Genomic DNA, 25,143 nt, shown 5'->3' on the forward strand with positions numbered 1-25,143 from the left:
GCCCGCCGGGCTCCCAGGGCGGCACAGGCCCCGCAGGCCGCCGCCACCGCCCGCCCCGCTGCTGCCGCCGCCGCCGCCATCTTCCCGCACCGCGCGCCCCAGGGCGCAGGCGCGGCCGCCGCGGCCAATCCCCTCCCCGCGCCTCCGCCCAATGAGCAACGGCGGAGACAAGGTAGGGGGCGGAGGCAAGGCGCGAAGGGGCGGGCCGTGAGGGCTGGCGACCAATGGAGGTGCGGCTGCCGGCCAATGGCGTCGGAGGGGAGGCGGGGCCGGCGCCGGGCGAGCCAATGAGGGCAGGAGGCGGAAGCGGAGGCAGGGCGAAGGGGTGGAACACGTGCGCGGCAGGTGCTGAGCCGCTCTACGGGGCGGCGAGAGCGGGGGGACGCGCTAGTTCAACCCCCCACATCCGGCCCCACGGGGGTCCCGGTTCAACCCCCTCCCCGCCCCACAGCGGGGCCGGTTGAACCCCCTTTCCCCAGCCCCATGGGGCACAGGGGCCCTGGTTCAATACCACCCCCCCCCCCGGCTCTAAGGGGGAGCGGGGGTGGTCCCAGTTCCAGCCCCTCCCACTCCGAGGGCAGCGCACAAAAGGGGGTGCCGCATCCACAGGCTTTTATTCGACACCTAAACCTTGCTACAACCAGCAGCGCAGAGAAAACGGGGGAAAAAAAAAGGAGGAGGTTTAGAATGAAAGTAGGGGGGGGCACAAAGAAAATGGGGGTCAGCAAGGGGGGCGCCCCCCCCTCAGGCCTCGAGCAGTTTGCCGAGGAAGCGGAGGTTGAGAATCTTGAGCTGCTCCTCCAAATCCATGCGGACGATCCCATCCTCCCCATCGATGCTGAGCAGGATCCCGGTGGCTTCACGGTCCTCCCCCAGGATCACCTTTACCTGTGGGGCATGGCAGAATGGAGGAGATGGGGGGCCCAGAGGGGTTGTGGGGGTGCTCAGAGGACTGATGGAGCACCAGAGGGGAGCTAGAAGGTCCACAAGGGACCATGGGATGTGGGGGAGTGGGGGGGGTAGGGGGGTGGTAATGTGGGGGGAGCAAGGGGGGGTCAGGGGGGAGGTCCCAGGAGGGGTGGAGGGGGTCTCTACCTTGTTGCTCTTGGTGGGGGTGACGGGCTCCAGGTGCTCGCTGGAGATGCTCACCACCTTCTCGCTGTCCTTCAGGTAGACAGAGCACATCCCGCCCTGTGGGGACAAAATGGGGGGGATGTCAGCCTCACTGTGTGCATCCCCCCACCCCAAAACCACCCCCTCAAATCCCCCCAGCCCTGGAGGGGGGTCTCACCGTGACGCTGCGGATGACACCAGTCTGTCCCACCGCCTGGCTGTCCAGGTAGGTGTCACGGACCTTCACCTGGATGTCGGTGGTCACCCAGTCGCTGGAGCTCTGCTCGATCCCCGAGCCGGGGGTGTGGGGGTTGTACCCCCCCGGGGAGGGGGCCCCAGGGGTCATGGGGCTGTAGCCCACCGGGCTGGGGCTCGGACTGGCCTGGGGGGAGAGAGGAGGCAGTGTTGGGGGGCTGGGGGTTGTAGGGGGGCTACGAAGGGGTTTAGGGGGGTTATATGGGGGGCTGGGGGTTGTAGGGGGGCTACGAGGGGGTTTAGGGGGGGTTATATGGGGGGCTGGGGGTTGTAGGGGGGCTACGAAAGGGTTTAGGGGGTTATATGGGGGGCTGGGAGTTGTAGGGGGGCTACGAGGGGGTTTAGGGGGGGTTATACGGGGGGTTGTGGGTTGTAGGGGGTTATGTGGGGGTTGTAGGGGGGCTACAAGGCAGTTTCGTGGGTTGTAGGTGGGCTCTGAGAGAGTTCAGGGGGCTCTGAGGGAGTTCAGGGGGGCTACAGAGGGTTAGGAAGGTTAGGGGTGGTTTTGGGGGGTGCAGGGGGCCCGGGGGTTACCTGGTAGGCCATGGGTGAGGGGGTGGGGTGGTAGCTGGCTGGCGAGTGGGTGTTCTGGTAGCCCACGGGGCTGGGGGCCACTTGGTGGTAGCTCTGGGGGCTGGGGCTGGGCTGGTAGGAGCCCTGCGGTGAGGGGACGGCGTAGGGCGAGAACTGGTCCGTGTTGTACCTGGTCGGGGGGGGGTGAGAGGTGGCACCCCCAGGGCAAGATTCGGGGGGCTTCGGGGATGGGCTTTGAGGATTTGGGGTCCTCCGGGGCCAACACGACACCCTGGGAGCACAGTTTACCCCCCTAGGTCTGTGGTTTGGGGTCCCCCAGGAGCAGCGTTTCCCCCCAGGGCCGTGGTTTGGGGTCCCCCAGGAGCAGTTTCCCCCCAGTGCCGTGGTTTGGGGTCCCCCAGAAGCAGCGTTTCCCCCCAGGGCCGTGGTTTGGGGTCCCCCAGAAGCAGCGTTTCCCCCCAGGGCTGTGGTTTGGGGTCCCCCAAGAGCAGCGTTTCCCCCCAAGGCCGTGGTTTGGGGTCCCCCAGGAGCAGCGTTTCCCCCCCCGGGGCTGAGGTTTGGGGTCCCCTCAGGAGCACAATTCCCCCTCCAGGAGCAGTTTCCCCCCAGGGCCATGGTTTAGGGTCCCCCAGGAGCAGAGTTTCCCCCCAGAGCAGCGGTTTGGGGTCCCCCAGGGCCTGCGGTGGGGCAGAGGGAGCACTCACATGGCCGGCGTGCCAGGAGTCTGGGGGTTGTAGGGCTGGTTGACCTGGGGGGACGAGGGGTCGGGGTAGCCGGGGGTCTGGGGGTTGGGGGTGCCCCCATAGCCCTGCGGCGAGGGTGTGGGCTCGTCGTCGAAGCCGTACTCGAAGTCCTCGTCAGCCCTACGGGGGGGGGACACGGGACGGGACACGGACATGACACAGGTGAGTGTCATCGTCACGAGACCCCTGAAACAGGGCTGTCCTGGTGAGAGGACCCCCCAGTACCCACCTGGAGGGCGTGTTGGGGTTGTTGGGGTCCCAGGCGCCGCTCTGGGCGGGCGTGCGGCTGCCGTCATGCAGCGGCGTCTGCGAGCCATAGTGCGGCGTGCGGCTGCCTGCCAGGGGCCCGCGGCAGCTCCGTCAGCCCCCGAGACCCCCTCTCCCTCCCCCAGAGCCCAGCACCCCCAGAACATCACCCCAGGGTCCCCTCTGCGTCCCCCAAGGTCCCGTCTCATCCTGAGATGTCCCCCTCCAAGCCAGCCCAGAGTCCCCTCATAGGCTCTGGGGTCCCCCCCTGTGTCTCCGGGGTCTCCCCAATTCCTGTGCCCTCCATCCCTGTGTCCCCCCCCGGTTCCCTCCGTGTCCCCCAAGGTCCCATCTCATCCTGGCCGCTATCCCCCAGGCCACCCCAGCGTCCCCTCTGTGTCCCCAGGGTCCCCTTCATCCCTGTCGACCCCCCCCGATGTGCCCCCCCACTCACCGTCGTGCAGGGGGGTCTGCGAGCCGTACATGGGGGTGCGGGAGCCGGAGCCGTACATGGGGGTCTGCGAGCCATACATGGGGGTGCGCCCATAGGCAGATGTCATCCCGCCTGGGCGCCGCGAGCCCCTGGGGGGGGACACGCAGGTGTCAGGGGACGGGGACGCGGTGCGCGGGGGGTGGACGGGGACCCCTAAAAGAGTCTCAGGGATGGGGACACTGTGCGCAAGGGGAGGACGGGGACCCCCTAAAAGAGCCTTGCTCGGGTCTGCGGGTGCCACTTGCCCCCAGGGCAAGTTCTGCCCCAAGCACCACACCCCCGAGGGCCACCCTGAGCCATTGGGGGTGCCTCCGAGGGCCGCCCCGGTGTCCCCGTGTTCCCCCCCCCCCCACTCACACGGTGGTCAGGCGCTGGCGGTCCACTGAGATGGTCTGGCAGGTGGAGTGCAGCTCCACGCGCGCCGTCGACTCCGTCGCATCCTTCACCACCCCGATATAGCCTGCAGGGTGGGATGATGGGGGGCTCAGGGTGGAGGTCTGGACATCCCTGAGGGCCCCCTCCCCTTTTTGGGGACCACACCACCGCGCCAACGGGCACCCACCTTTGTAGGGTCCCTGGGAGATGCGCACTGTCTGCCCGATGAGGTCGTTATCCCGCCGCCCGCGGCCACGGCTCATGCCACCGCCGCCGAATCCGCCGCGCTGGCCTGCGGGACCGAGATGGGGTTTGGTGGGGGGGGTGGGGGTCCTCAGGGACACCCCCGCGGCCTTGCGGACACCCCTGCGGCCTTGGGGACACCCCCCGACACTCACCAGCCCCGCTGGGGTGCATCGGGCTGCTGATGCGGGGGCTCATGGGGGCGAAGCCGCCCACGGTGAAGTTGGTGACATCCCGTGGCTGCGAGAGAAAATGGTGCCTGGAGGGGGGGGCGCCACGGCAAAACTGGGGGGGGCTGCGGCCCTGACTGGCAGTCCCCAGCGGCGTCCCTGGTGCATTCCCCCACCTTGGAGCCCCCCGCCAGGACGAGGTGCCGGGTCTTGCAGACGAACATGCCACCATTCTCCACCAGCTTCTTGCAGTGCAGGAAGGCAAAGCCCCGGAAGAGGTGCCGGATCTCCCCCTCGCGGCCCTACCCCGGTAAAAACAGGGGGTTAAGCCCCGGAGAGGCAACTGGATCCTCCCCTCAGCCATAGGAAGGACTCAGCAGGGTGCTAGGAGGGATCTGGTGTCCCCTCAATGCCGGGAAGAATGCAGAGGGGCACTGGGAGGGATCCCAAATACATCAGGGACCCCCCCCACGGCACCAGGAGGGACCCAGCTCATCCCAGGGATGGTCCTTGAAGCAGGGACAGATCCAGAGCAGCACCGGCAGGGACTCAGTGCACCCCTGGGGGCCCCCAAAGCACCAGGAGGGGCCCCCAAAGCACCAGGAGGGGCCTACTACACCCCCAGGACCCCCTCTGTCCCCAAGCTCCTACCGAGTGAGGCCCGTCGATGACTTTGACGATGTCCTTGACGTGGATGTTGTTCTGCTCCGAGTCGAGGGCGACGGCGAAGCGGTTGTCCTTCTTCCTGGTGACAGCCTGGTGCCGCACCGTCACCACCTTCCCGTACATGTTCAGCACCTGCGGGGACGGCGAGAGGCCAGGACGGGGGGAGCGGCCAACCACGGTGACCCCCCCCCCCCCCCCCGGGGGCAGGGGACGTGGTTCCTGACACAGGGATGAATGTGGAAACCACCCCCCACCCCGCGCCAGGACACAGCCGTGGCTCCTCTGGGTGTCACCGGGGCTCACCTGGAAGGTCTCCCGCTCCAGGCGGACGATGACGCCCACGGTTTGGGGGTCCAGCTGCACCAGCTCCCCCCACTCGTGCTGCCCCCCCACATCCACGCCAGACGCCGTCTCCGAGCAGAGCTGCAGGTCCCGCGGCAGGACCTTGAGCTGGCGGCGAGAAGCATGAGGCACGGCCATTTTCCCGCCTTTTTCCGCCCATTTTAGGGGGCGTGACGCCAGACTTTTAATGGCTTTTCACCCCCTGAATACCTCGTGCATGGTGAGGTCGGAGAAGAGGATGACAAAGTTTTCCTCCACTCTCACGATCAGCCCCGTGTCGCCCTCGAAACGCCCTGCAATCACCTTGACGTGGTCGCCCATCTTGAAGTACTTGCGCAGCTCCTGAGCCGGGAACTCCAGCATGTCCTGGGGAGGGGGGACGGGAGGGCTGTGGGCGCAGGGAGGAGGAGGGGCTGGGGGGGGGTCTTGGGGTGGCCCACGGTAGTCCCTGGGGGGTCTCCCTGACCTTCAGGTCCTCGTGTTTGGGCATGATGGTGATCTTGTTGCCATCGACGCTGAGGATCTTGCCCTGCAGGTTGATCAGCTCGCCCTCGCACACCTCCACGTTGTCGCCGGGCTGGAAGTTGTGCTCCCGCTCCTTCCCTAGCGGGGACAGTAGGGACAGTGAGGGGATGGCGCCGCGGGGGAGGCGGCGGTGGGGGGACGACGGTGGCACCAGCTTACCCGTGCTCTCCGTCACCACCTCCAGGTCGATGCCTTCGGGCTGGTCCTCGAACTTCTCCAGCTCTGACAGGGTGGGCTTCACCCCCTCCGTTATCTGCCGGGAGCGGAACCGGTGGCCAAAGCCGTCCCCGCCCCCTGGCATTAGAAAGCAGATGGTTTTGGGGGGGAAACTGGCGGGTTTTGGGTTCAAACCGCGGCGGCGCTCACCACGGCCGACATGGCGAAGCTCTTGAAGAGGAATCCTTTGCGGCTGTAGCGGTTGCCTTCGAAGATGAGGAAGTCGCCGTCAGACGCCACATCACCTCCCAGGGACCTGGGACAAAACCCCAATCACCCCCTCGGTGGGCAGGAGGCCCCCCCAGGGACTAAAGACCCCCTCAGCGAGGGCAGCTCCCCCGGGGGGGGGCTTTTGGGGCTGCGCCTCACGTCCCCTGTCATGGCGACAGTCACCTACCGGATCTTCTCGGCGTCAAAAAGCCGCTGTGGGGGTCGCTTGAACTTCTTCCTCTTGGCAAACCAGTCCTTCTGCAGGGCGGGGGGCAGTTGGGGGTGAGCTAAGTGCGGTGGCGGCACGGCAGTGCCGGCACCAGCACCGGCGTGGATCTGCTTACCAGGCTCATGCGGGCTTTGATGCGGTCGAAGTCGATGCGGGGGATCATCTTCAGGGAGATCTGGTTCTGGCTGGGCTCCACGTAATCCACCTGGGGGGCGCCACCACGGGGTGAGCCGGGGGGTGGGTGGGTGTCATCACCACCACCACCACGGCGCCCCCGTCTCCTTCCCCTCCTCACCTGGGCGATGTCATCCTTGTAGATCCCCCTCTTGAGGCGCACCCAAGACTTGGGCTTGAGATTGGTGACTTCCTTCACCACCTTGAGGACATCGGTCATCTCCTTGATGGGGACCATCTGCTGGTTCCAGTAGCCCATGCGCAGGTTGCCCACCCCCTCGATTGCCTGCTTGACGTGCGTCTGCTTGTAGGCCTCCACGTAGATGTAACCCTTGACGTGCTCGGGGGCCACCACTGACTTGATCTGCAGGGGCTGGAGGGCGAGGGGGCGCGTTGAGGACGTGCTGGGGACACCGGGGCGCCCCCCTCCCCTCCCCGCCCCCCCCACCCTCCGCTGCCTCACTGTGTCGGTGAACTGGTAAGCGATGAATTTCCGCATGAGGGCGATGGCTGTGGCACGCTCCTCGCCGATCTGGGGGCGAACAGGGATGGTTTAGGGGTGGGGATGTGGCCCCCCGACCCCGGCACCGTGCCCCCCCAGCACCGTGCCCCCCTGCTGCAGCACCCACCTTGCACTTCACGGTCCAGAGATTGGGGTCCCTGTGTGGGGGCAGGGAAACGCCGTTACGGGGCGTCCCGATTTGCCCCTTTCTCCTCCCAAAACCACGTGGGTTTTTTTTTTCCCTCCCTATCCCACGAGACTCACTTAACTCCAGGCAGCAGCTGCTGCTGTGTGATGTCGTCCGAAAGCTCGTCAGAGCCACCGTAAACGCTGAAAAATGGGAAAATTATACAAAAATAACAAAAAAAGGAGTTGTGGTTGGGAAAGGGGAGCCCTCACTGCCCCACTGGGGAGGAGGACAAGGACAGGGAGGGGGACTCACGTCTCTCCCACCGAGGACTTGGCGTATTTCTTCATGTAATACTCGCCCAGCTCCTCCTCACGCTGGTCCCTGGGGAGAGAAAAGGGGGTGTGGGTGGGGGTGTCAGCGCAGCCCCCGCTGGACAGACGGAGCCGCCATCACCTCCAGAGGTTCTGCAGCCGCCGAGCACCGGAGCGGTCCTCGTCCAGCACCACGTTATCAATGTTGGAAGCTGTGAGGAAGAGGAAGGTCGGGATTTCGCCCCCAAGGGATGGTGTTGGGGGGGGGGGGGGGGGGCGGGCAGGCTGGGCTTGCTCGGCCCCGGTGTGGGGTTTGGGGGGGAACCCGAGGGGAGATGGTGGGGGGGGTGGGTGAGTCGGGCTTACCTTCGATCTCTTCTGCGCGGGGACAAGGAGTGGCGGTGGAGGATGGAGCAAATAATAGCGGCAAAACCACCCGCGGGTGGGGGGGGAACAAAGGGGGAGGAGTCAAAATCCAGCCAGCGGCACAGGGGGGGTGGGGGAGAAAAGCAACAGAAAAGGCCCAGGCGAGCGTGGATGAGATGGGGGGAGCGGATGGACATGGGGAGGGAGGAGGGGCAGGGGGAAACGCGACCCTCCCCATCCCTCCCACCCCCCCGCTCGAGTGATAGGGTGTGGGGGTGGAGAAAAGCGAGGGGAACAGCCAGAAGGCAGGGGTTGCCCCCCCCCCCCCCCGCGGAGCTGCACTTCCATCCTCTTCCTTGGGTCTCCAGGGTGGGAAAGGGACCTGGAGAGGTGGGGGGGGGCCCCAAAGCCCCCCCCAGTGTGGTGTGGGGGCGCCCCTCACCTTTCTCCAGGATGTCCTCGGCCCCGTCCTCCCACTGGTCCTCGTCCTCGTACTCGTCGTCCACATCTGGGGGGGATCAGGGAGGTGAGGGGGGCTGGTGGGGGCTGCAGTGACCTCCCCCAGCACCCCTGCGCCCCCCCCCCCCCTTCAGCTCACCAGCTTCGTCCAGGATGAAACCACCGTGGCGTGGCTTTTTGGCTGGTCGGTCGTCATCTTCCTCCTCTTCCTCCTCGTCGTACTCCTCCTCCTCTTCCTCCTCCTCTTCCTCTGCCTCCTCCTTCTCACTGCCGGCCACACTAGCACGCTCCTCCTCGGCCTGGGGGGTTTGGGGGCGTTGAGCGAGGGCACTCACATGTACGGACCCACTCCCCGCCCCCCTCCACTGGCTGCAGCCTTCAGCCTCACTTCGTTCTCCTCAGCCTCCTCGGCCTCGCTGCTGTGCTCGCTCTCGTCCTCAGAGAAGTTGCTGTCGTCGCTGTCTGACATGGTGGCCCTGGAGGGTCTGGGGGGAAGATGGGGGCGTCCCAGGGGGATGGGCAGGGGTCAGGGGGTGTCCCGGGGAGAGATGGGAGGGACAAGCAGTGAGACATGGAGGTGTCCCGGCAGGAAAGCAGGGGGATCTGGGAGTGTCCCAGAGGGCCTGAGGCATGGGCAAGGGAGTGCAGGAGTGTTCCGGGGTGGGCCTGAGGGTGTTTTGGGGGATCTGGGGGCGGGCAGAGGGATCTGGGGGTGTTCTGAGGGGCCTGATGGGTAGGCAAAGGGGTCTGGGGGAGTTCTGAAGGAGTCTGTGTGGGCGGGGGGGGGGGCGAGGGTGTCCTGGGGGAGTCTGGGGCATGGGCGGGGGGGGGCGGGGGTGACCTGAGAGGGTCTGGGGCTTGGGCAGGGGGGGCCGGGGCTGTCCTGAGGGGGTCTGGGGCGTGGGCAGGAGGGGCCGAGCTTGTGACGTGGGAGTGTCCCCGTCTGGGAGGTGACACAGACCGTACGGACCCCCCCAGCCCCGGGGCAGCCCCTCCACCAGCGGCCTGAGCCCCAGATCTGGCCCCGGGGGGGAGGGGGCTTCCCAGGTGGCTCCAGGGAGGGGTCCCTACCGCCATCGCCACCTCCTTACCCCCAGAGGGGACGGCAGCCCCGCTCCGCTCTAGGCCCCGGCGCGGCCTCTACCCAGGCCCCGGCCCGGCTCCGCTCTCGGCCGCGGTCCCGCCTCGCTCCCGCCCTGTCCCAGCCCGGTCCTGGGCCCACTCCCGCCGCCGCCGCCGCCGCCGCCACCTCTCGCGAGAGCTGCCTGAGCGTCACGTGAGAAAGGGGAAGAGGGCAGGCCCGCCCGCGGTCACGTGCCCTGATTGGCAGAACGCGACGGCGGCGCGGAGGGGACAAAAGAGGCGGCGCGAAAGCCGTCGCCGCGGTTCAACGGGTGGAGTGATGCCACCCCGCCGGACCGCGACGTCACGGGGCAGCGCTGAGCGAAGAAGGGAGCCTAGGGACAACCCCCGGACCCCCCGCCCCGATCCCACCGTGAGCACAGAAGAGCCGATATCAGAGAAAAACCGCTTTATTTACCAAAACCCACGTGTTTTCCCCCCAAAACCGTGGGGGGTCCAGCACCCCCCACGTCCCCCCCCTTCCCAATTATAGACCCCTCGGGGGGGTCAGCACCCCAAAAGCCAGCGCTGGGACCCCCGGTATCCACGCTCGGGGCTCCCACACCATGCACGTAGACCCCTGTGTGTCCGCCCTCAGACCCCCCTGGGAGTTTTGAGGGGGGGGTCCAGCACCTCCGTGGGGACCTCCCCCCAAAAATCAGGGCCCCCCCCGGGGGGAGGGGTCAGCAACCCTCCACACAGTATGTGTGCACTCAGTCCCCCTGCACATGTTGCCAGGGCCTCCCACCCCCTCAATACCTTCCCTCAGACCCCCATGGGAGGTTTTTGGGCTGGGGGGGGCGGTGTGTTTGTGACCCCCCCAAACCACTCAGGGCCCCCCCGGGGGGGGCAACTTGCCGGTGATCTTGTTGGCCCCCTCCAGCAGGGCGTTGTGGATGTCCTTGGCGCCAGCGATCTGGGCCTTGATGAGGGGCAGGTACTGGGTGTATGGGAGGGTCTCACCCGCCCCCCCCTCGCCTTTGGGGGCCGCCGGCACCAGGGCTGGGGCGTGTTTGGCGCTGTCGAAGCTCTGCGAGAGGCACTCGTGGGCCAGGCGCTGGGAGGGGGACACGACAGAGCGGGGGGTGTCACTTGAGGAGAGAATGCAGCAGAGGGACAAGGCTGGAGGGGTGGGGTGGGATGGAGCGAGGAGCGTGACGGTGGGGCAAAGGGGATGGGGGTCTGGGGGTTCACCAGTGTCACTGGGGGTGCAGGGGTGGTGGAGGGGGGGTCACGGGGTCACTTGGGGAGGGGGACATGACACGGGGGGGTCACTTGGGGAGAGAACGCAGCAGAGGGAACAAGGCTGGGGGGCGGGGGTGGGATGGGGTGAAGATGGTGACGGTGGGGCAAAGGGGATGGGGGTCTGGGGGGGTCACCAGTGTCATTGGGGGGGCAGGGATGGCGGAGGGGGGGTCACTCACGAGGCAGAGCTCCAGCTGGTCGCAGAGAGCATAAAACTCCTCCAGACTCTTGTCGAAACGCTGCAGGGCCCCATCGGCGCTTTTCCTGGGGGGGGGGGTGGGGGGCCCACCGTCACTGCCACTGCCGTCCCCCGGGAGGGGCACAGACTGGGGAACGCTGGGAAGGGACTGGGAGGGCTGCATAGGGGAAGGGGAGGCAATGGTGGGAGAATTGGGGGGCATCAGGGCGGGACTGGGGTGGGATTGGGGGTAGTGGGATGGCACTGGGGGATGCTGGGGTGGGACTGGGGGGTACGGTCACTCACTGCCCATTGTCGATGTTGGAGTTCTGCACCAGATTCTGTGCCGCCACTTTCATCAGGGTCTGGGGAGGGAGAGCAGAAGGGGGTTGGGGAGGACATGGGCAACCAGGGGCCACACATGCGGCCCCACGCATGTCACTGGGCAGCGGTGCCTCGTTTACTGGGGGGGACACCGGGAAACGGGGACACCCCTGGGACATGACTGCCCTCCTCCAGACCCATTGCTGGGGCAGAGACCACCCAGAGGCCACCCAAGACAAAGACATGGGGACAAGAAGCCCCCTGGGACCCCCATTACCAGCACAAGGACACCACTGAGACCCCCATTACCGGCACAGGAACCCCCCTGGGACCCGCCCAGACAAGGACATGGGGACAAGGAGCCCCCTGGGACCTCCATGACCAGCACAGGGACCCCCCCCGGGACCTCCATGACCAGCACAGGAACACCCCCAATCACCGGGGGAACCCTCCCTGCCAGTGCCGGCCCCGCCCCTTCCCAGCACCGCGCCCCCTCGCGGCGACAGACCCCCCCTCTCCCGGCGGCAAGCCCCGCCCCGCGCCGGCGGCAGAACGCCCAGAGTGGCCGGTCCCGCCTCCTCCCCCTCTGCGGCACGCTCCGCCCACTGTCGGTGGCAGGCCCCGCCCCGCGCCACCAGGCCTCGCCTACTATCGGCGTTATGCCACGCCCCTTTCGGGCGGCAGGCTCCTCCCACCTGGAGGCTCTCCTTCAGCTGGGGGATGAGGAGGCGGAACCGCTGCACCGGGTCGAAGTCCTGCGCCTGCGCAGCCGCCACCTGCGGCGGCAGCGGCGGCCCCGGGGGCTGCCCCGGCCCCGCTCCCGGCCCGGCGGCGGCGGGCAGAGGCGGCGGCGGCGGCGCGGGGGCGGCGGGCGGACCCGGCCCCGGGCCAGGCCCCGTCGGTGGCGGCGGCGGGGGCGCCGCCATCTTCCTAGCGCGCGCTCGGCTTTCCGCTCCCGGCCGGCCCTGCGCGCCGAGAAGTGACGTTCAGGGCGGGGCGGGGGAGACGGGGGACGGGGGACGGCGGGTCCTGACGCTTCACGGAAGTAGTTGCCCGCCACGGTGCCTGCGCAGAGCCCGGCCTCGGCCCCGCCATGGCTCCCACCATCCAGACGCAGGCGCAGCGAGAGGAGCCGGGCCACAGGTTCGGCGTCGTCGTCACGGCCCTGACGTCACGGGCGGCGCCGTGGCGTCACGGGGTGGGGGCGGGCCGGCGGGGCACGCGGGGATCCGCACCGTTTGGGGTCCCCTCGTGATGTCACAGGCGGCTGAGAGGGCGCGGAAACCTGGGTCCTCTCCTGACGTCATAGCGCACGTGGGGGGGCTTGGGAGTCCCGGCTGCTTGGGTTCCTTGACGTCACACACGCTGGAGGGGGGTGGTGCAAGCCTGGGTGCTCTCCTGACATCATAACGCAAGTTGGGGGGCAGTTCTGGACACGGGGCCTTCTCATGACGTCATAGCGGGGGGGCGGGCCTGGTCCCTTCGTGACATCATAACATAAGGAGGGATACCCCTCCTGACGTCATGCCGGAGGAATGGGGTGCAGTCCCGGGCGCGGGGGGGGGGTCCTCTCGTGGCATCATAGTGCACGGCGGGTCGGGGGGTCCCGGCTGCCTGGGTTCCCTTGACGTCATAGCCCCCCGGGGGGGGCGGTGTCGGGGCTCCCGCCCGCCCGGGTCACCTCACTCCCCTCCCGCAGGCCCAGCTCCCACCGGACGCTGCCCGAGAGGTGAGTGGGGGGGGGGCGACATCCCGGAGGGGTCCCTGTCGGGGGGGGGTCTCCCCACGTTCAAGGGAGTCTCCCCAGGCTCGGGGTCCCCCCCTGACGCCCCCCCGCGCCTCTGCAGGTCAGGCGTGGTCTGTCGGGTCAAGTACTGCAACAGCCTCCCCGACATCCCCTTCGACCCCAAGTTCATCACGTACCCCTTCGATCAGAATCGGTGCGAGGGGCCGCCCCCAAAACCCCTGCAAAACCCCCAACCCCCCTGCGCCCCAGTTGGGGCTGAAAAACGGGGGGTTTGGGGGCGGTTTGGTGGGTTTTGGGGGTGGTTTGCAGGTTTCCACCTGGGTTTCTGCGGTACAAGGGGGGGGCAGGAGGGGTCTGGGTGGGTCCCTAGGGGGATGAACCCCCCCAAGCTCCCCCGTGCCCCAATTCGGGCCATAAAAGGGGGGGGTTGGGGGGATGGTTGGGGTTTTGGGGGGGGTTGGGTGGTTTTATGGGGTGTCTTAAGATTTTGCAGGGTGTTTTGGGGTGTTTTATGGGATGTTGGGGTTTTTTGGAGGGTTCCTTGGTGGTTTTGAGGGTATTTTGGGTGTTGGGGGGGTTTGGTGGGGCTTGGGGGGTTTGGGGGGCGCAGTGTGAGGTTTTGGGAGCAGGGTTTGGGGGGCATTTTGGGGACTTGGGTGTTTTTGGGGGAGTTGGTTTTTTTTTGGAGGGGAGTTTTAGGGGTTTTGGGGGGTGCTTGGAAGGTTTTGGGGGCTTGGAGGGTGTTTTAGGTTGTTTGGGGGTGTGTTTTGGGGGGGTTATGGTTTTTGGGGGATGCTTGGGAGGTTTGGGGGGCTTGGGAGGTTTTGGGGGGTGTTTTCAGGAGGTTAGGTTGTTTGGGGGCATGTTTTGGGAGGGTGGGGTTTTTTGGGGGGTTTTTAGGGTTTTTGGGGGGGTTATTTTGCTATTCCCCCCCCCGCCCAGGTTCGTGCAGTACAAGGCGACCTCGCTGGAGAAGCAGCACAAGCACGACCTGTTGACAGAGCCCGACCTGGGCGTCACCATCGACCTCATCAACCCCGACACCTACCGCATCGACCCCAGCGGTGGGGGACCGGGGGCACCCCCACTTTTTTTGAGGGGTGGGGGGCAGATTTGGGGCAGGTGGGAGGGGGGGGGGTGTGTCCATGCCCCTGGGAACCCCCCTGCGAGGGGCTGAGCTGCCAGTAGGGCTTGAAGGGGGGCTCAAAATTGGATGAGGTGACCCCAATGCTGCGGGGGGGGACACCCCAAAACTGGGGGAGAACCCAACAGCGTGAGGAGGACCCCCAAATTTCCCCCTTCCCCCCCCCTGCAGTGCTTCTGGACCCGGCAGATGAGAAGCTGCTGGAGGAGGAAATCCAAGCGCCCACCAGCTCCAAGAGGTGACGGCACCCCCCGCGGTGGGGGGGATCCCCCGAAAACTAGGCTGGGTGGGGGCTCGCTGCACCCCCAAACTGCTGTGGGGGCCCCACCCCATCTCGATGCCCCCCCTCAGGTCGCAGCAACACGCCAAGGTGGTGCCGTGGATGCGCAAGACTGAGTACATCTCCACTGAGTTCAACCGCTACGGCGTCTCCAACGAGAAACCAGAAGTCAAGTGAGTCTGAGGGGGTCCGGGGGGAGGGTCCCACAACCCCCCGCCCCCCCCCTCAACCCCCGCCCCGTGTCCCCCTGCCGCCCCCAGGATCGGCGTCTCGGTGAAGCAGCAGTTCACGGAGGAGGAGATCTACAAGGACCGCGACAGCCAGATCGCCGCCATCGAGAAAACCTTCGAGGATGCTCAGAAAGCGGTTGGGGAAAGAGGGGGGATGTGTGTTTTGGGGGGCTTTCCCCAGCATCTTGGGGGCACACACACCCCCCTGACACCCCCTCCCGTGGTGTCCCCCCCCTCCAGATCACGCAGCACTACAGCAAGCCCCGTGTCACCCCCGTCGAGGTCATGCCTGTCTTCCCCGACTTCAAGGTAGGGGGGGAGACATCACGGGGACCCCCTCGGGGCGTGTGGGGACACACACAGAGACATTGAGGACCCCCTCAGCGTGGAGGACACCCCAAATCCCCTCCTCTGTCTCTATGACACTGTCCTGCAGGGGAAATTGAGGCACAGACACACTCACCCGTTGCAGGGGGGGGGTAGCGGGTAGTTTTGGGGGAACACAATAGTGGTTTTGAGGTCCGGGGGGGGTGTTGCCCCCCCTCCCCCCCTTTCTGCCCCCCCCCTCCCCTTTTTTTTTTTTTTGCCCCTCCCCCCCAGATGTGGATCAATCCCTGCGCCCAAGTCATCTTCGACTCTGATCCGGCACCCAAGGACACGAGCGGCCCGGCCGCGCTGGAGATGATGTCCCAGGCCATGATCAGGTGCGGGGGAACCCCCACATTTTGAGGGGGGCTGAGGGGTCTCTTCTTCCCTATCTTCCCCCCACCCCGCACCCCTTTTAACCCCCTCCTGCCCGCAGGGGGATGATGGACGAGGAGGGGAACCAGTTCGTGGCCTATTTCCTGCCGGTGGAGGAGACGCTGCGCAAGCGGAAGCGGGACCAGGAGGAGGAGATGGATTACACCCCCGAGGACGTGTACGGGGGGCCCCCCAGAACCAGGGGGGGGGGGTCCCACATAGCTGGGGGAGGCGGTTATAGCTGGGGAGGGTCTTTATACCCAACGGGGGGGGGTCTGTGGCTTGAGGGAGGCCACGGGGAGGAGGATGGGGGTTCCCTGAGCTTTGTGGAGGATGAAGCGACAGCCAGGTGCTGCTTTGGCAGGTGGGGGGGAATTTGGGAGTGTGGGGGGGGTGTCTTCCCAGCCCCCAACACCCCTCCCCCGTGCCCTCTCCCCCCCAGATACGACTACAAGATCGCCCGGGAGTACAACTGGAATGTGAAGAACAAGGCGAGCAAAGGCTACGAGGAGAATTATTTCTTCATCTTCCGCGAGGGCGACGGTGTCTACTACAACGAGCTAGAGACGAGGTGGGGCCGGGGGGGGGGGGGCACTGGGAGACCTCCCCCACCAGTAATGGGGGCACTGGGAGACCCCACCACCACTAGTAATGGGGGCACTGAGGAGGTTTCCCGTTCCCCAGGGAGTTCCTGTGGACTGGAGGGAGGGAACAGGGGGTGGCAGGAGGCTCCGGGGGGAAGTTTGGGGGCTCGTGGGGGGGTCCCGAGGGGTTCTTGACCCCCCACCCCCCATTCTGACAGGACAGTGGGGGGGCCCTGTGGCGCCTATGGCGGGGGGGGTGCAGGGTCTTGGGAGGGACTTTGGGGTCTAGGGGTGACTTTGGGTTCTGGAGGGGTACTTTGGGGCCGGGGGGGTGTTGGTGGAGTTTGGGAGGGGTCTGGGGGGTTGCTGAGGGGGTCCTTGAGGGTTCACAGGGGGTCCGGGGGTGGGAGGGGGGGGGGGGTGTCCCTGGGGGTCAGGAGGGACCTGGGGGGAGGTGTCTGTGGAGTTTGGGAGGGGTCTGGGGGTGTCCCAGGGGATTGGGAGGGGTCTGGGAGGTCAGTGGAGTTTGGGGGGGGTGGGTCCCAGGGGTGCCTGACACACACACACACACACCCCCCCAGGGTGCGGCTGAGCAAGCGGCGGGCGCGGGCAGGGGTGCAGTCAGGCACCAACGCAGTGCTGGTGGTGAAGCACCGCGACATGAACGAGAAGGAGCTGGAGGCCCAGGTACAGCCCCGGGGGGGGGGGGGCCGGTATTGGGGACCCACCCACCCCCTTCCCCTGCCCCCCCCCGGGGTGTGGTGGGGACCCAGATGGCTGGCTCACTGCCCCCCCCCCCGCCCCCCCGTAGGAAGCGCGGCGGGCCCAGCTGGAGAACCACGAGCCAGAGGAGGAAGAAGAGGAGGAGATGGAGGCTGAGAAGGAGGCAGCGGGATCAGGTATGGGAGGGGGACACACTGCCCTGGGACCCCCCCTCCCCCCACCCTCACCCGCCCCCCCCAGGTCCCTCCTGCCCCAAAATCCCCCCAACCCACCCCCAAATCTCTCTCCTCCTCCTCCAGACGAAGAGCGGGAGAAGGGCAGCGAGAGTGAGGGGGGAGCGAGCGGCGAGGAGGAGGAGGAGGCTGAAGGCTCAGGGAGCAGCAGCGAGCGGGGGGGCTCGGCCCACAGCGAGGAGGAGGATGAGGCCGAAGAGGAAGAGGAGGAAGGCAGGGGGGGGCCGGCGGGGGGGCAGCGACGCCGCCCGGGCTGCCCGCGACCAGGAGGAGATCTTTGGCAGTGACAACGATGAGGATGAGGAGGAGGAGGAGGAGGAGGAAGAGTCAGAGGGGGGGGGGCAGCGAAGGGGGGCCCCCCCGCAGCCCCCACCTCAGCCCCAGCGAGGAGGAGGAGGAAGAGGAGGAGGAAGACGACAGCCCCAGCGACGCCTCCGACTCCTCCAGCGACTGAGGCCGGGGGGAGCCTGGGCCGGCCCCGTTTTGAGGTGAAAACCAGGTGCTTTGGGTTCTTTTTTTTTTTTCTCTTTAATAACGTAGTCATGGTTACCAGCCATAGTCATAACAAAAGTTATTCATAATAAAATGTATCTAAAATAACGTTTCTATCTCGAGGGGCCGCAGCGCTACGTGTACAAAGGGGGGGGCTGTACCGACGGGGGGAGGAGAGGGGGGAGGAGTCCCGGGGCATCCCCCACCCTGGGGGGGGGGGGGGGCATCAACGTGTACCTAAATTTGGGGTGTGCCCCCTCCCCCCCGGGGGTGGACAGGGTGACCCACTCCCCCCCCCGCCGGGGGCCAACCAAAACAATAATATTAATAATAATAATATAATAATAAAGAAAAAAAAAAAAAACCACCCCCCCAAAAACCCCAGATTTGGGGATTATTAAAAATGGTGAAAACTCAACACCCCCCCCCCCCCCCCCGCCAGACCCCTCCAACCCCCCCCCAGACACACCCCCCCACCCCACCCCCCAAAAAAAAGAGGGGCCGGGAGAGCCCCGCCCCCACACACGGCCCCTGTAGTGTCAGCACGGCCCCCCCCGCCCCCCCCCCCCCCCCCCCCCCCCCGCGAGGTCATCGGCCTCTGGAGCCCCTCCCTCGCGGGGGGGCCCCTGCGCCCCCCCCCCCGGCCTGGGGGAGGAGGGGGCAGGGCGATTACACACACACACACACGCACACACACCCCCCGGCTTATTTCAGGGGTGTGTGCTCCCCCCCGGGGGTAGGGGGGGCGTGGGACACGGAGGGTGACTGGTCATGGAGGGGGTGCCACCCCCCCCGGCCCAGGGGAGGGTGGGGTGTTACAGGAGTGACCCCCCCCCCGACTTGGGGGGGGGGGGGGCAGCGCCATCAGATAGTGGAGGTCTTGTCTGCGCCATCTGCAGGGCGGGGGGGCGGGGTGTCAGGGGGAGGGGTTTATGTCCCCTCACCCCCGCCCCTCCCCAAATTCAGCTGCTCCCCCCCCCCCCCCCGTCGGCCCCCCCCTCACCGCCCAGCGCGTGCTCCGTCATGCTTAGGCACAGCGACTCCAGCGTGGGGTTGATCTCCAGGTCGGTGCCGGGGAGGGGACACTCTGGGGGGGGAAACATGGGGGTGAGGGGGGGGCACCCCCACGCTGCAGACCCCTGACCACCCTCCCCAACCGCTCCTGGGGGGTCCAAGCACCGTGCCCCCCACCCCCACCCCTCCTGGGGGCAGTTAAAGCACCCTGACCCCCCCTAAACCCCTCCTGGGGGGTCCAAGCATCCTGCTCCCCCCGCCACAAGCAGGGACCAAAACATCCACCCCCCCCCCCGTGCAAGTGGGGCCCCCCCCACCCTTACCCTGGGGGAAGGCAAGCAGGGCCTGGGGTGAGGTGTGGACGGGCAGCGAGTGGGTGCGCTGCACCGCGCTGCGGCTCCCCGGGGACCCCCCGGCCCCCCCGCTGCCGAACCACAGGCTCTGGAGGGGGACACACACACACAGGGGGGAGGCATTAGATCGGGGGAGGGAGGCTGGACCCCAACACTGGCGTCCAGGATGTACACACACCCCCCCCCCCCCCCCCCCCGGAAATGACACCAAGAGTCCAGGGCTCTCATTCCCCCCTGCCATGGGGAGGCCAGGGTGAAGGAGACCCCCCCCCAAAGCCATCCAGCCCCCCCTCAACCCCACATCTGCCCTCCCCCAAGTGCCCAGGGGCCCCCTGCATCTGCACCCCCATCCTGCAGGATCCCAACATCTCCCCCTGCTCAGCCCCTAAGACCCCCCCCAATCCCCCACTCCAGACCCCCCCCAAATCCCCAAGGACCCTCTCAAATCCCCCAGAACCTCCCCATTTGCCCCCCCCCATCCCCAAGGACCCCCTCCAAATCCCCTAGGTCCCCCCCTATTCACCCCAAATCCCTTAGGACCCCCACAAATCCCCTAGGCCCCTCCATTCACCCCCAAATCACCTCGGACCCCCCCTTCGCCCCCCCCAACCCCCCCAGGACCCCCATCCCCATCACTCACCTGGCGTCCCTGGGTGCCGAGGGGGGGGCCGCCGAGGGGGGGCCGGGGGGTGGGGGCTCCCCCCGCAGGCCCTAGCAGCCCCAGGCGGGCGGGGGGCAGCGCGCGGGGGGGCAACGCGAAGGGGCGCTGCCCCCGCCGCCCCCCCGCCCCCCCCACAGAGCCAGCTATGGGGAGCGAGTTGGAGCCGAAGGCCCAGCTGGGGGGGGACGGACACACACATTGGGGGGGGGGGGGGTCAGGGTGGCACCGGCCCCCCCAGCCCCCTCCTCAGCCCTGGGGGAGTCACCTAGAGCCCCCCCCGGGGGGAACTAAGGCACCCCCACCCTCAGGGGGTGGGAAAGGGGGCACCCGGGGGACAAACTGGGGCATCGGGTGGCCTGAGGGGGGGGCAGAGACCTGCTCAGACTCTCCCAGATGGGGGGGGGGGGCTCAAATTGGGCATTAGAGGGGAAAATAAGGGACCTGGGGGGGAGTGGCGTGGTGTGTGTGTCAACACAGCACCCAGGGGGGTCCCAAACTCCTCAAGGAGGCAAAGCAAGGGGGGGGGGGGGGCAGGGAAGGGGTCCCAAGGGAAAACGGGTGCATGGGGTGACGGGGGCATGGGGTGACGGGGGGATGGGGTGTCCCACCCCCCGCCCCCGCTCCCCTCACCCCCCCAAACGCCCACCTACCCCTTGGGGGGCCGGTAGCCGGGGCCATCGAGCGGCACCTTCTTGGGGAAGGCGCGGAGCAGCTTCAGGACCTGCTGCTTCCAGGAGAGGAGCCTCTTCTTCTGCGTCTCCGTGAACGCCTGGGGGACACACACAGGGGTGGGGGGACACACGGGGGGGGGGGGGTGTGTATCACCCGACCCTGCAGCCCCCCCCCCCCCCGACCCTCCCCCAGGCCCTGCCCTACCTCATGGCTCAGGCACTTCTCGAGGAGCTGGAGGTAACTGGTGATGTTCTCCTCGTCCGGCCGCGAAACCAGCAGCTGGGTGCACACTGCGGGGGGGTTGGGGTGAACCCTGGCACCCGGGGACCCCTCCCCCAGCACCCTGGGACCCCCCCTGCCCCAAAAGGAACCAGGGGGTTGTCTCACCTTTGCCCATGACACGGGTGAACTGCCCCGGGATGTCCCCATCGGGGACGGGGGCCGCTGGGGCTTCGGCGTCGGCGGCTGCCGGGTGGGGGGCGAAGGCATCGGTGGCCCCCGGAGGGGTCCCATCGGGGGCGCTGGCGGGGGGGGGGGGCGGCCGGGGGGGGCCGGAAGGCCTTGATGGGGGTCACCATGATCTGCTGCAGCTCCTGCAGCGCCGTCCACAGGTTGCCCCCCTCCAGGATGTCCTGCGGGGGGGACACATGGGGACCAGAGCTGCAGACGTGGGGACCTTGGGGGGGAGCGGGGAACTCCCCACCGCCAGCCCTGGGGACACCCTGTGCCACCCATGGGGGACGTGAGGGGACAAAGGACACCCTGTGCCAGCCCTCGGGATGCAGAAGGGGACCCAGGTCACCCCGGTGCCACCCCAAGGGACCTGGGGGACCCCGGCCACTCCTGGGGGACCTCAAGGGCCACCCCAGAGCCACCCTAGGTCACTCCTGGGGACCCAAAGGCCACCCCAGTGCTACCCCTGGGGACTACAGACACCCAAGGGCCACCCTTGGGGAGCAGATGGCCACGCTGGTGCCATCCTTGGGGACCACAGACACCCAAGGGCCACCCCTGGAGACCCGAGGGCCGCCCAAGGGCCAGCCCTTGGCCACCCCAGTGTCCGCCCCGGAGCACCCCCCACCTTCTCCAGTGCCCTGAGGACGCTCTGCCGCTCCCGCAGTTTCTGGATGCTGAGGGCAATCTTGTGCCGTGCGCCCTTGGTGACGTTCTGCGGGGACAAGGAGGGAAAGGAGGCGTGTGGGGGGTCGTGTCCCCTCCCCCGGGGGTGGCCCCAACCCCTGGGGACCCCCCTTTGCTGACCTGGGACTCGAGGTGATGCTCTGTCAGTGTCATCATCTCCTCGTAGGTCATTTGGGAGAAGAGCGCCGCGTACTTGTGCAGCCGCAGGCTCTTCAGCCACGAGGGGACGTCTGGGGACACACACACGCACACATGGGGGGGTGGCCAGGGGGGGAGGGCCCCCCCCCCGGCCCCCCCCGCCCCCCCCCGCCCCCCCCCCACCTTTCATGCCGCTGCCGTCCTCCTGGAAGGTGTTGCGCCCGCCAGGGGGCTCCTCCGTCTGCTCGCTGCCCGAGGAGGCCACGCTGCTCTGGGGGGAGAGGGGCGCGTGCTCCCCGAAAGGGGGGCGGGGGGCTACGGGCACCTCCTCGCCTCCCCCCGCCCCCCCCCGCGCCCCCCCCGGCCCACTCGCCTCCTCCTCCTGCCCCCCCTGCCTGGGGGCTGCCAGGCACCAGCGAGAGGGAGCGCTTCAGGGGGCTCGGGTGCAGCGGGCAGGGCAGGGCTGCAAGGGGGGGGACAATGGGAGGGGGTGCCCCAACACCAGGGTCCCCCCTGCAGGACACCCCACCCCTCCCCTGCTGACCTCCAGCTCCTCTGGGGCTGCCTGGGTCCCCTTCAGACCCTTCCCTGGGTGTCCCCCAGGGAGCTGTGCCCCCCCCCCCCCCCCCCCCCAATGCCACCCCCCCCCCCTCAACCCCCTAGGTCCCCCCAAGACCCTTCTCAACCCTTAACATCCCTCCCACTGCTCCCCCAGCCCTGAACGTCCCCCCTAGTCCCTCCTCAGCCCCCCGTACCCTCGAGACCCATCCCTGTCCCCTCCAGACCCCTCCCTGTGCCACCAAATCCCTTCCAGCCCCCTCTCTGTGTCCCCCTGTCCCCCTCAGACCCTTCCCTGTCCCCCCAAGTCCCTTCCAGCCCCCTCCCTGTGCCCCCCTGTCCCCCCCCGACCCCTCTCTGTCCCCCTAAGTCCCTTCCCAGCCTCCCAAATCCCTTCCAGCCCCCTCCCTGTCCCCCTCAGCCCCCCCCACTCACCCGCTCCCCCCAGCCCGTTGCCCCCTGCAGGGGGGTGGAAGGGCGGGTGCCCGTTCTCCCGGGGGGCTGCCTCAGGCCAGGCTGGCCCCAGCTCAGCGGCGGTGGTGGCCACATGCTCGGGCCACTCGTGGGGAGGTGGCGGCCGCCGAGGGGCGTCGGGCCGGGGGGGTCGCGCCGGAGGTCCACCGCCGGGGGTGGTGGCCAAACGCTCCTCCAGGTGGCCCAGCCAGAGGGCTAAGGCGCTGCGGTCGTCCAGCGTGGTGGCGGGGTGGATGAGGGCGTAGGAGAGGAGCTGGCGGCTCTCCTCCACGCAGCGGTTGCTCTCAATGGCATAGGCCAGCACCTTCTGCAGCCGCTTCATGTACTCGGCCTTGGCAGGCGCGTTGCCTGGCTGCAGCAGCGGCAGGTGGGCCAGCAGCAGGGCCACCGCCGCCTCCGCAGGCTCCTGCGGCCACTGGCTGATGGCGGCTGTGGGGGAGGTGGCAGGATAGGGGTGAGGGGGGCGGTGAGGAAGGGGACAAGGCTGCATCCTGTATCCACCCCCCCCGGCTGGAAATGGGGGAGCAAAACTCCCCCGGCGCGACTATGGTGGACAAAAGCATGGGGGGACACCAGAACACCTGGGGATGACAGGGAGACCCCCCCCGGGGACCCCAGAGGTGTCCAAGGAGGGTGTCAGCATCAAGGAAGGGGATGAGGCCACGTCCCACATCAGGATGTGGGGGACACGGGGCTAAACCCACCCCCCTCGGGCTGGAAATGGGGGAGCAAAACTCCCCCGGTGCGACTACAGGGGACAAAACTGGGGGAGGGGGGGAACGACACCAGAACACCTGGGGATAATGGGGAGCCCCCCCAATTTAGCCCAGGGAGGCCCCAGAGGTGCCTAAGGGCGGTGTAAGCATCGAGGAAGGGAACAAGGCCACATCCCGCATCGGAATAGGGGGGAGATGGGGCTAAACCCACCCCCTCGGGCCGGAAACGGGGGAGCAAAACTCCCCCAGCGCAACTACAGGGGACACAACCACAGGGGGACCCACCAGAACGCCTGGGGATGATTAGGGAGCCCCTCTAATTTAGCCCAGGGAGACACACACCCCCCTCTCCCCCCAGGGTGCCCAAGGACAAAGGGGGAGCCCCAGGGTGAGGCAGGGAGCACTGTCAGGCGCCCAGGGGGCTTTCGGAGTCCCCGTAAAGCTCCCACAGGGCACCCAGGGAGCCTTGGGGACCACCCAGGGTGCCCTGGGGAGCCCGCTCACCCACCCGGGGAGCCCTGGGGAGTCTTCCTGTCCAGCCCAGGAGCCCCAGGGGTCTCCAAGGAGTCCTCCTGTCCACCCTGGGTGCCTCACAGAGCCCACCTGCCCGCCCAAGAAGCCCCAGGGGGCCCTCCTGTCCACCCTGGGTACCCCAGAGCTCCCCAAGGAGCCCTCCTATCCACTCAAGGAACCCTCCCGTCCACCCAGGGTGCCCTCGGGGTCCCGTAGGAGCCGCCCCCACCTCCGCCCTGGACTCACCGGCGCTGTTGGCCTCAGCCTCGAGGAGGTGGATGTCGGCGCAGTCGGCCAGCGAGTGCTCGAGGCAGAGCTGGAGGAAGCGGGCCTGGGTGCGGGTGACGCGCTTGAGCAGCGAGAGCAGGGCCACCGTCTGCTCGCACTCGTTCCAGCCCTTGAACCACCCCGCCACGATCCCCACCTGATCCCGGAACATCATGGCGCTGCCGGGGCTGGGGGGGCTCACGGCGGGGGAGAGGGGGAGACGCGGGGCCGGCCGTGCCCCCCCCCCTCTCACATGGCGGCGATGCGGCGGCCGCCCCCGAGGGAGTTGAGTGAGGAGTCGGGGCCCCCCCGGGCCAGGGTGGGCATGGGGGGGGCGGGGGGGTAGGGGGTGTGCGAGGCCCCGACCGGGTCCCCCGGCTGCGTTCCCGTGGGAGAGCGCCGGAGATCCCTGCGGAGAGAGACGGGACGGGGCGGCGTCAGGAACGGCGACGGGGACCCCCCCACCACGGGGACGGGACACCCCCATCCCCGTGCGACCGGGAGGACCCCAGGATACCAGTTCTGCCCTGCCCAGGGCAACTAGAGACCCCCGAGGAAGGGCCCCCCCCGCCCCGCCCAGCCCAGCCCGGAGAGACGAGGGACCCCCCCGGGACCCCTCAGATCGTCCTCCCGGTGCTCAGCTCCGGCCCGGCAGCGCCCCACGCCCTGGATAATGGGAACGGGGCAGCGACTGGGGCAGCGGCCGAGGGGGCTGCGGGGCCGTGCGAGGCGGAATGGGGCGGGCCCTGCCGCGGGGAGGGAGTCCCGGTGCCCTTCAGCGCCCTCCCGGAGGGCGAAGTGGGGCGCTCCCAGCGCCGTCACGGAGGAAGAAGGGGCCGGGGCGTGGGGGCCGGGCCCGCGGCCCGGAACGGGGCGAAGGGGGGGGGGGGGGGGAGGGGGGAGGCGGGTGATCAGCTCGAGCCCGGCCGGGGAGGCCACGCCGGGGACGGCCCGGGCCCGGCGGCCGCGGGGAGGGGCCGGGGCTTCGGGGCCGGGGGCTCGGGGCCGGGCCCGGGGCCGCCCCTCACTCACCGCCGTCGCCGCCGCAGCCGCACTCGGAGGCGCCGTCGCCGCCGCGCAACGTCAGCGCGCACGGCACGCACGGTGCGTCACCGCGCCAGCACGCATGCGCCCGATGCCGCGCCCCTCCCCTTCCGCCATCTGCACGGCCGCAACCAATGGGAGGGCAGCGGGGGGAAGACGATCGCTTCCGGCGGCGGGTTGCCCGCCTCTCGCCGCCCCGCCCCGGCTCGCCATTGGACCGCGGAGCTGCCAATGGGAGCGCGGGGGCG

General features: G+C 68.3%; 4 protein-coding genes across 4 annotated transcripts; 1 reads left to right on the top strand and 3 right to left on the bottom strand.

The window, feature by feature from the left end:
* Positions 1-595: 595 nt before the first annotated feature.
* SUPT5H (SPT5 homolog, DSIF elongation factor subunit) lies at positions 596-9,442 on the bottom strand. Its single transcript, XM_086481043.1, has 30 exons — positions 9,394-9,442; positions 8,691-8,787; positions 8,442-8,601; positions 8,286-8,351; positions 7,844-7,855; positions 7,620-7,689; positions 7,479-7,547; positions 7,301-7,366; positions 7,164-7,194; positions 6,998-7,066; positions 6,656-6,907; positions 6,476-6,565; positions 6,319-6,389; positions 6,072-6,177; positions 5,865-5,958; positions 5,647-5,783; positions 5,391-5,546; positions 5,142-5,288; positions 4,824-4,970; positions 4,349-4,474; positions 4,158-4,242; positions 3,947-4,051; positions 3,742-3,844; positions 3,346-3,473; positions 2,875-2,980; positions 2,607-2,765; positions 1,903-2,071; positions 1,292-1,495; positions 1,096-1,191; positions 596-888 (listed from the first exon to the last, which is right to left on the bottom strand). Exons 2-30 carry the CDS (start codon positions 8,769-8,771, stop codon positions 745-747), a joined length of 3,249 nt encoding a protein of 1,082 aa, XP_086337169.1. The 5' UTR covers positions 8,772-8,787; positions 9,394-9,442; the 3' UTR covers positions 596-744.
* A 496-nt stretch (positions 9,443-9,938) lies between these two features.
* Positions 9,939-12,097, bottom strand: MED29 (mediator complex subunit 29). The gene is made up of 4 exons (XM_086481032.1): positions 11,867-12,097; positions 11,154-11,212; positions 10,849-10,933; positions 9,939-10,481 (listed from the first exon to the last, which is right to left on the bottom strand). The coding sequence occupies exons 1-4, from the start codon at positions 12,095-12,097 to the stop codon at positions 10,254-10,256; spliced, it is 603 nt and encodes a 200-aa protein (XP_086337158.1). The 3' UTR covers positions 9,939-10,253.
* A 167-nt stretch (positions 12,098-12,264) lies between these two features.
* PAF1 (PAF1 component of Paf1/RNA polymerase II complex) lies at positions 12,265-17,347 on the top strand. The gene is given in 16 exon segments (XM_086481024.1): positions 12,265-12,314; positions 12,871-12,900; positions 13,019-13,111; positions 13,861-13,982; positions 14,234-14,300; positions 14,414-14,515; positions 14,603-14,708; positions 14,813-14,881; positions 15,173-15,276; positions 15,375-15,491; positions 15,756-15,884; positions 16,479-16,584; positions 16,709-16,796; positions 16,920-17,070; positions 17,072-17,185; positions 17,187-17,347. Coding segments are annotated over 16 exon segments (1,569 nt in total). The 3' UTR covers positions 17,308-17,347.
* Positions 17,348-17,949: 602 nt separating this feature from the next.
* On the bottom strand, positions 17,950-24,026 carry SAMD4B (sterile alpha motif domain containing 4B). The gene is given in 14 exon segments (XM_086481021.1): positions 17,950-18,238; positions 18,349-18,432; positions 18,683-18,800; positions 19,353-19,548; positions 20,024-20,142; positions 20,250-20,335; positions 20,433-20,586; positions 20,588-20,677; positions 21,127-21,213; positions 21,306-21,415; positions 21,507-21,669; positions 21,671-21,786; positions 22,317-22,784; positions 23,831-24,026. Coding segments are annotated over 14 exon segments (2,016 nt in total). The 3' UTR covers positions 17,950-18,209.
* Positions 24,027-25,143: the final 1,117 nt, after the last annotated feature.

Source organism: Leptosomus discolor, unplaced genomic scaffold, assembly GCF_034619465.1.
Source record: "Leptosomus discolor isolate bLepDis1 unplaced genomic scaffold, bLepDis1.hap2 HAP2_SCAFFOLD_135, whole genome shotgun sequence".
Classification (NCBI taxonomy): Eukaryota; Metazoa; Chordata; class Aves; order Leptosomiformes; family Leptosomidae; genus Leptosomus; species Leptosomus discolor.

Bases quoted from the DNA above. Each gene is read 5' to 3' on its own strand.
- SUPT5H (XM_086481043.1), bottom strand. From the start codon at position 8,771: ATGTCAGACAGCGACGACAGCAACTTCTCTGAGGACGAGAGCGAGCAC. The intron at 8,352-8,441 runs GTGAGCTGAAGG...GATCCCCCCCAG, and splicing joins TTTCATCCTGGACGAAGCTG to ATGTGGACGACGAGTACGAG. The intron at 1,192-1,291 runs GTGAGACCCCCC...TTGTCCCCACAG, and splicing joins GTGTCATCCGCAGCGTCACG to GGCGGGATGTGCTCTGTCTA.
- MED29 (XM_086481032.1), bottom strand. From the start codon at position 12,097: ATGGCGGCGCCCCCGCCGCCGCCACCGACGGGGCCTGGCCCGGGGCCG. The intron at 11,213-11,866 runs GTGGGAGGAGCC...CTCCCTCCCCAG, and splicing joins AGCTGAAGGAGAGCCTCCAG to ACCCTGATGAAAGTGGCGGC. The intron at 10,482-10,848 runs GTGAGTGACCCC...TCCCCCTCCCAG, and splicing joins ACCAGCTGGAGCTCTGCCTC to CGCCTGGCCCACGAGTGCCT.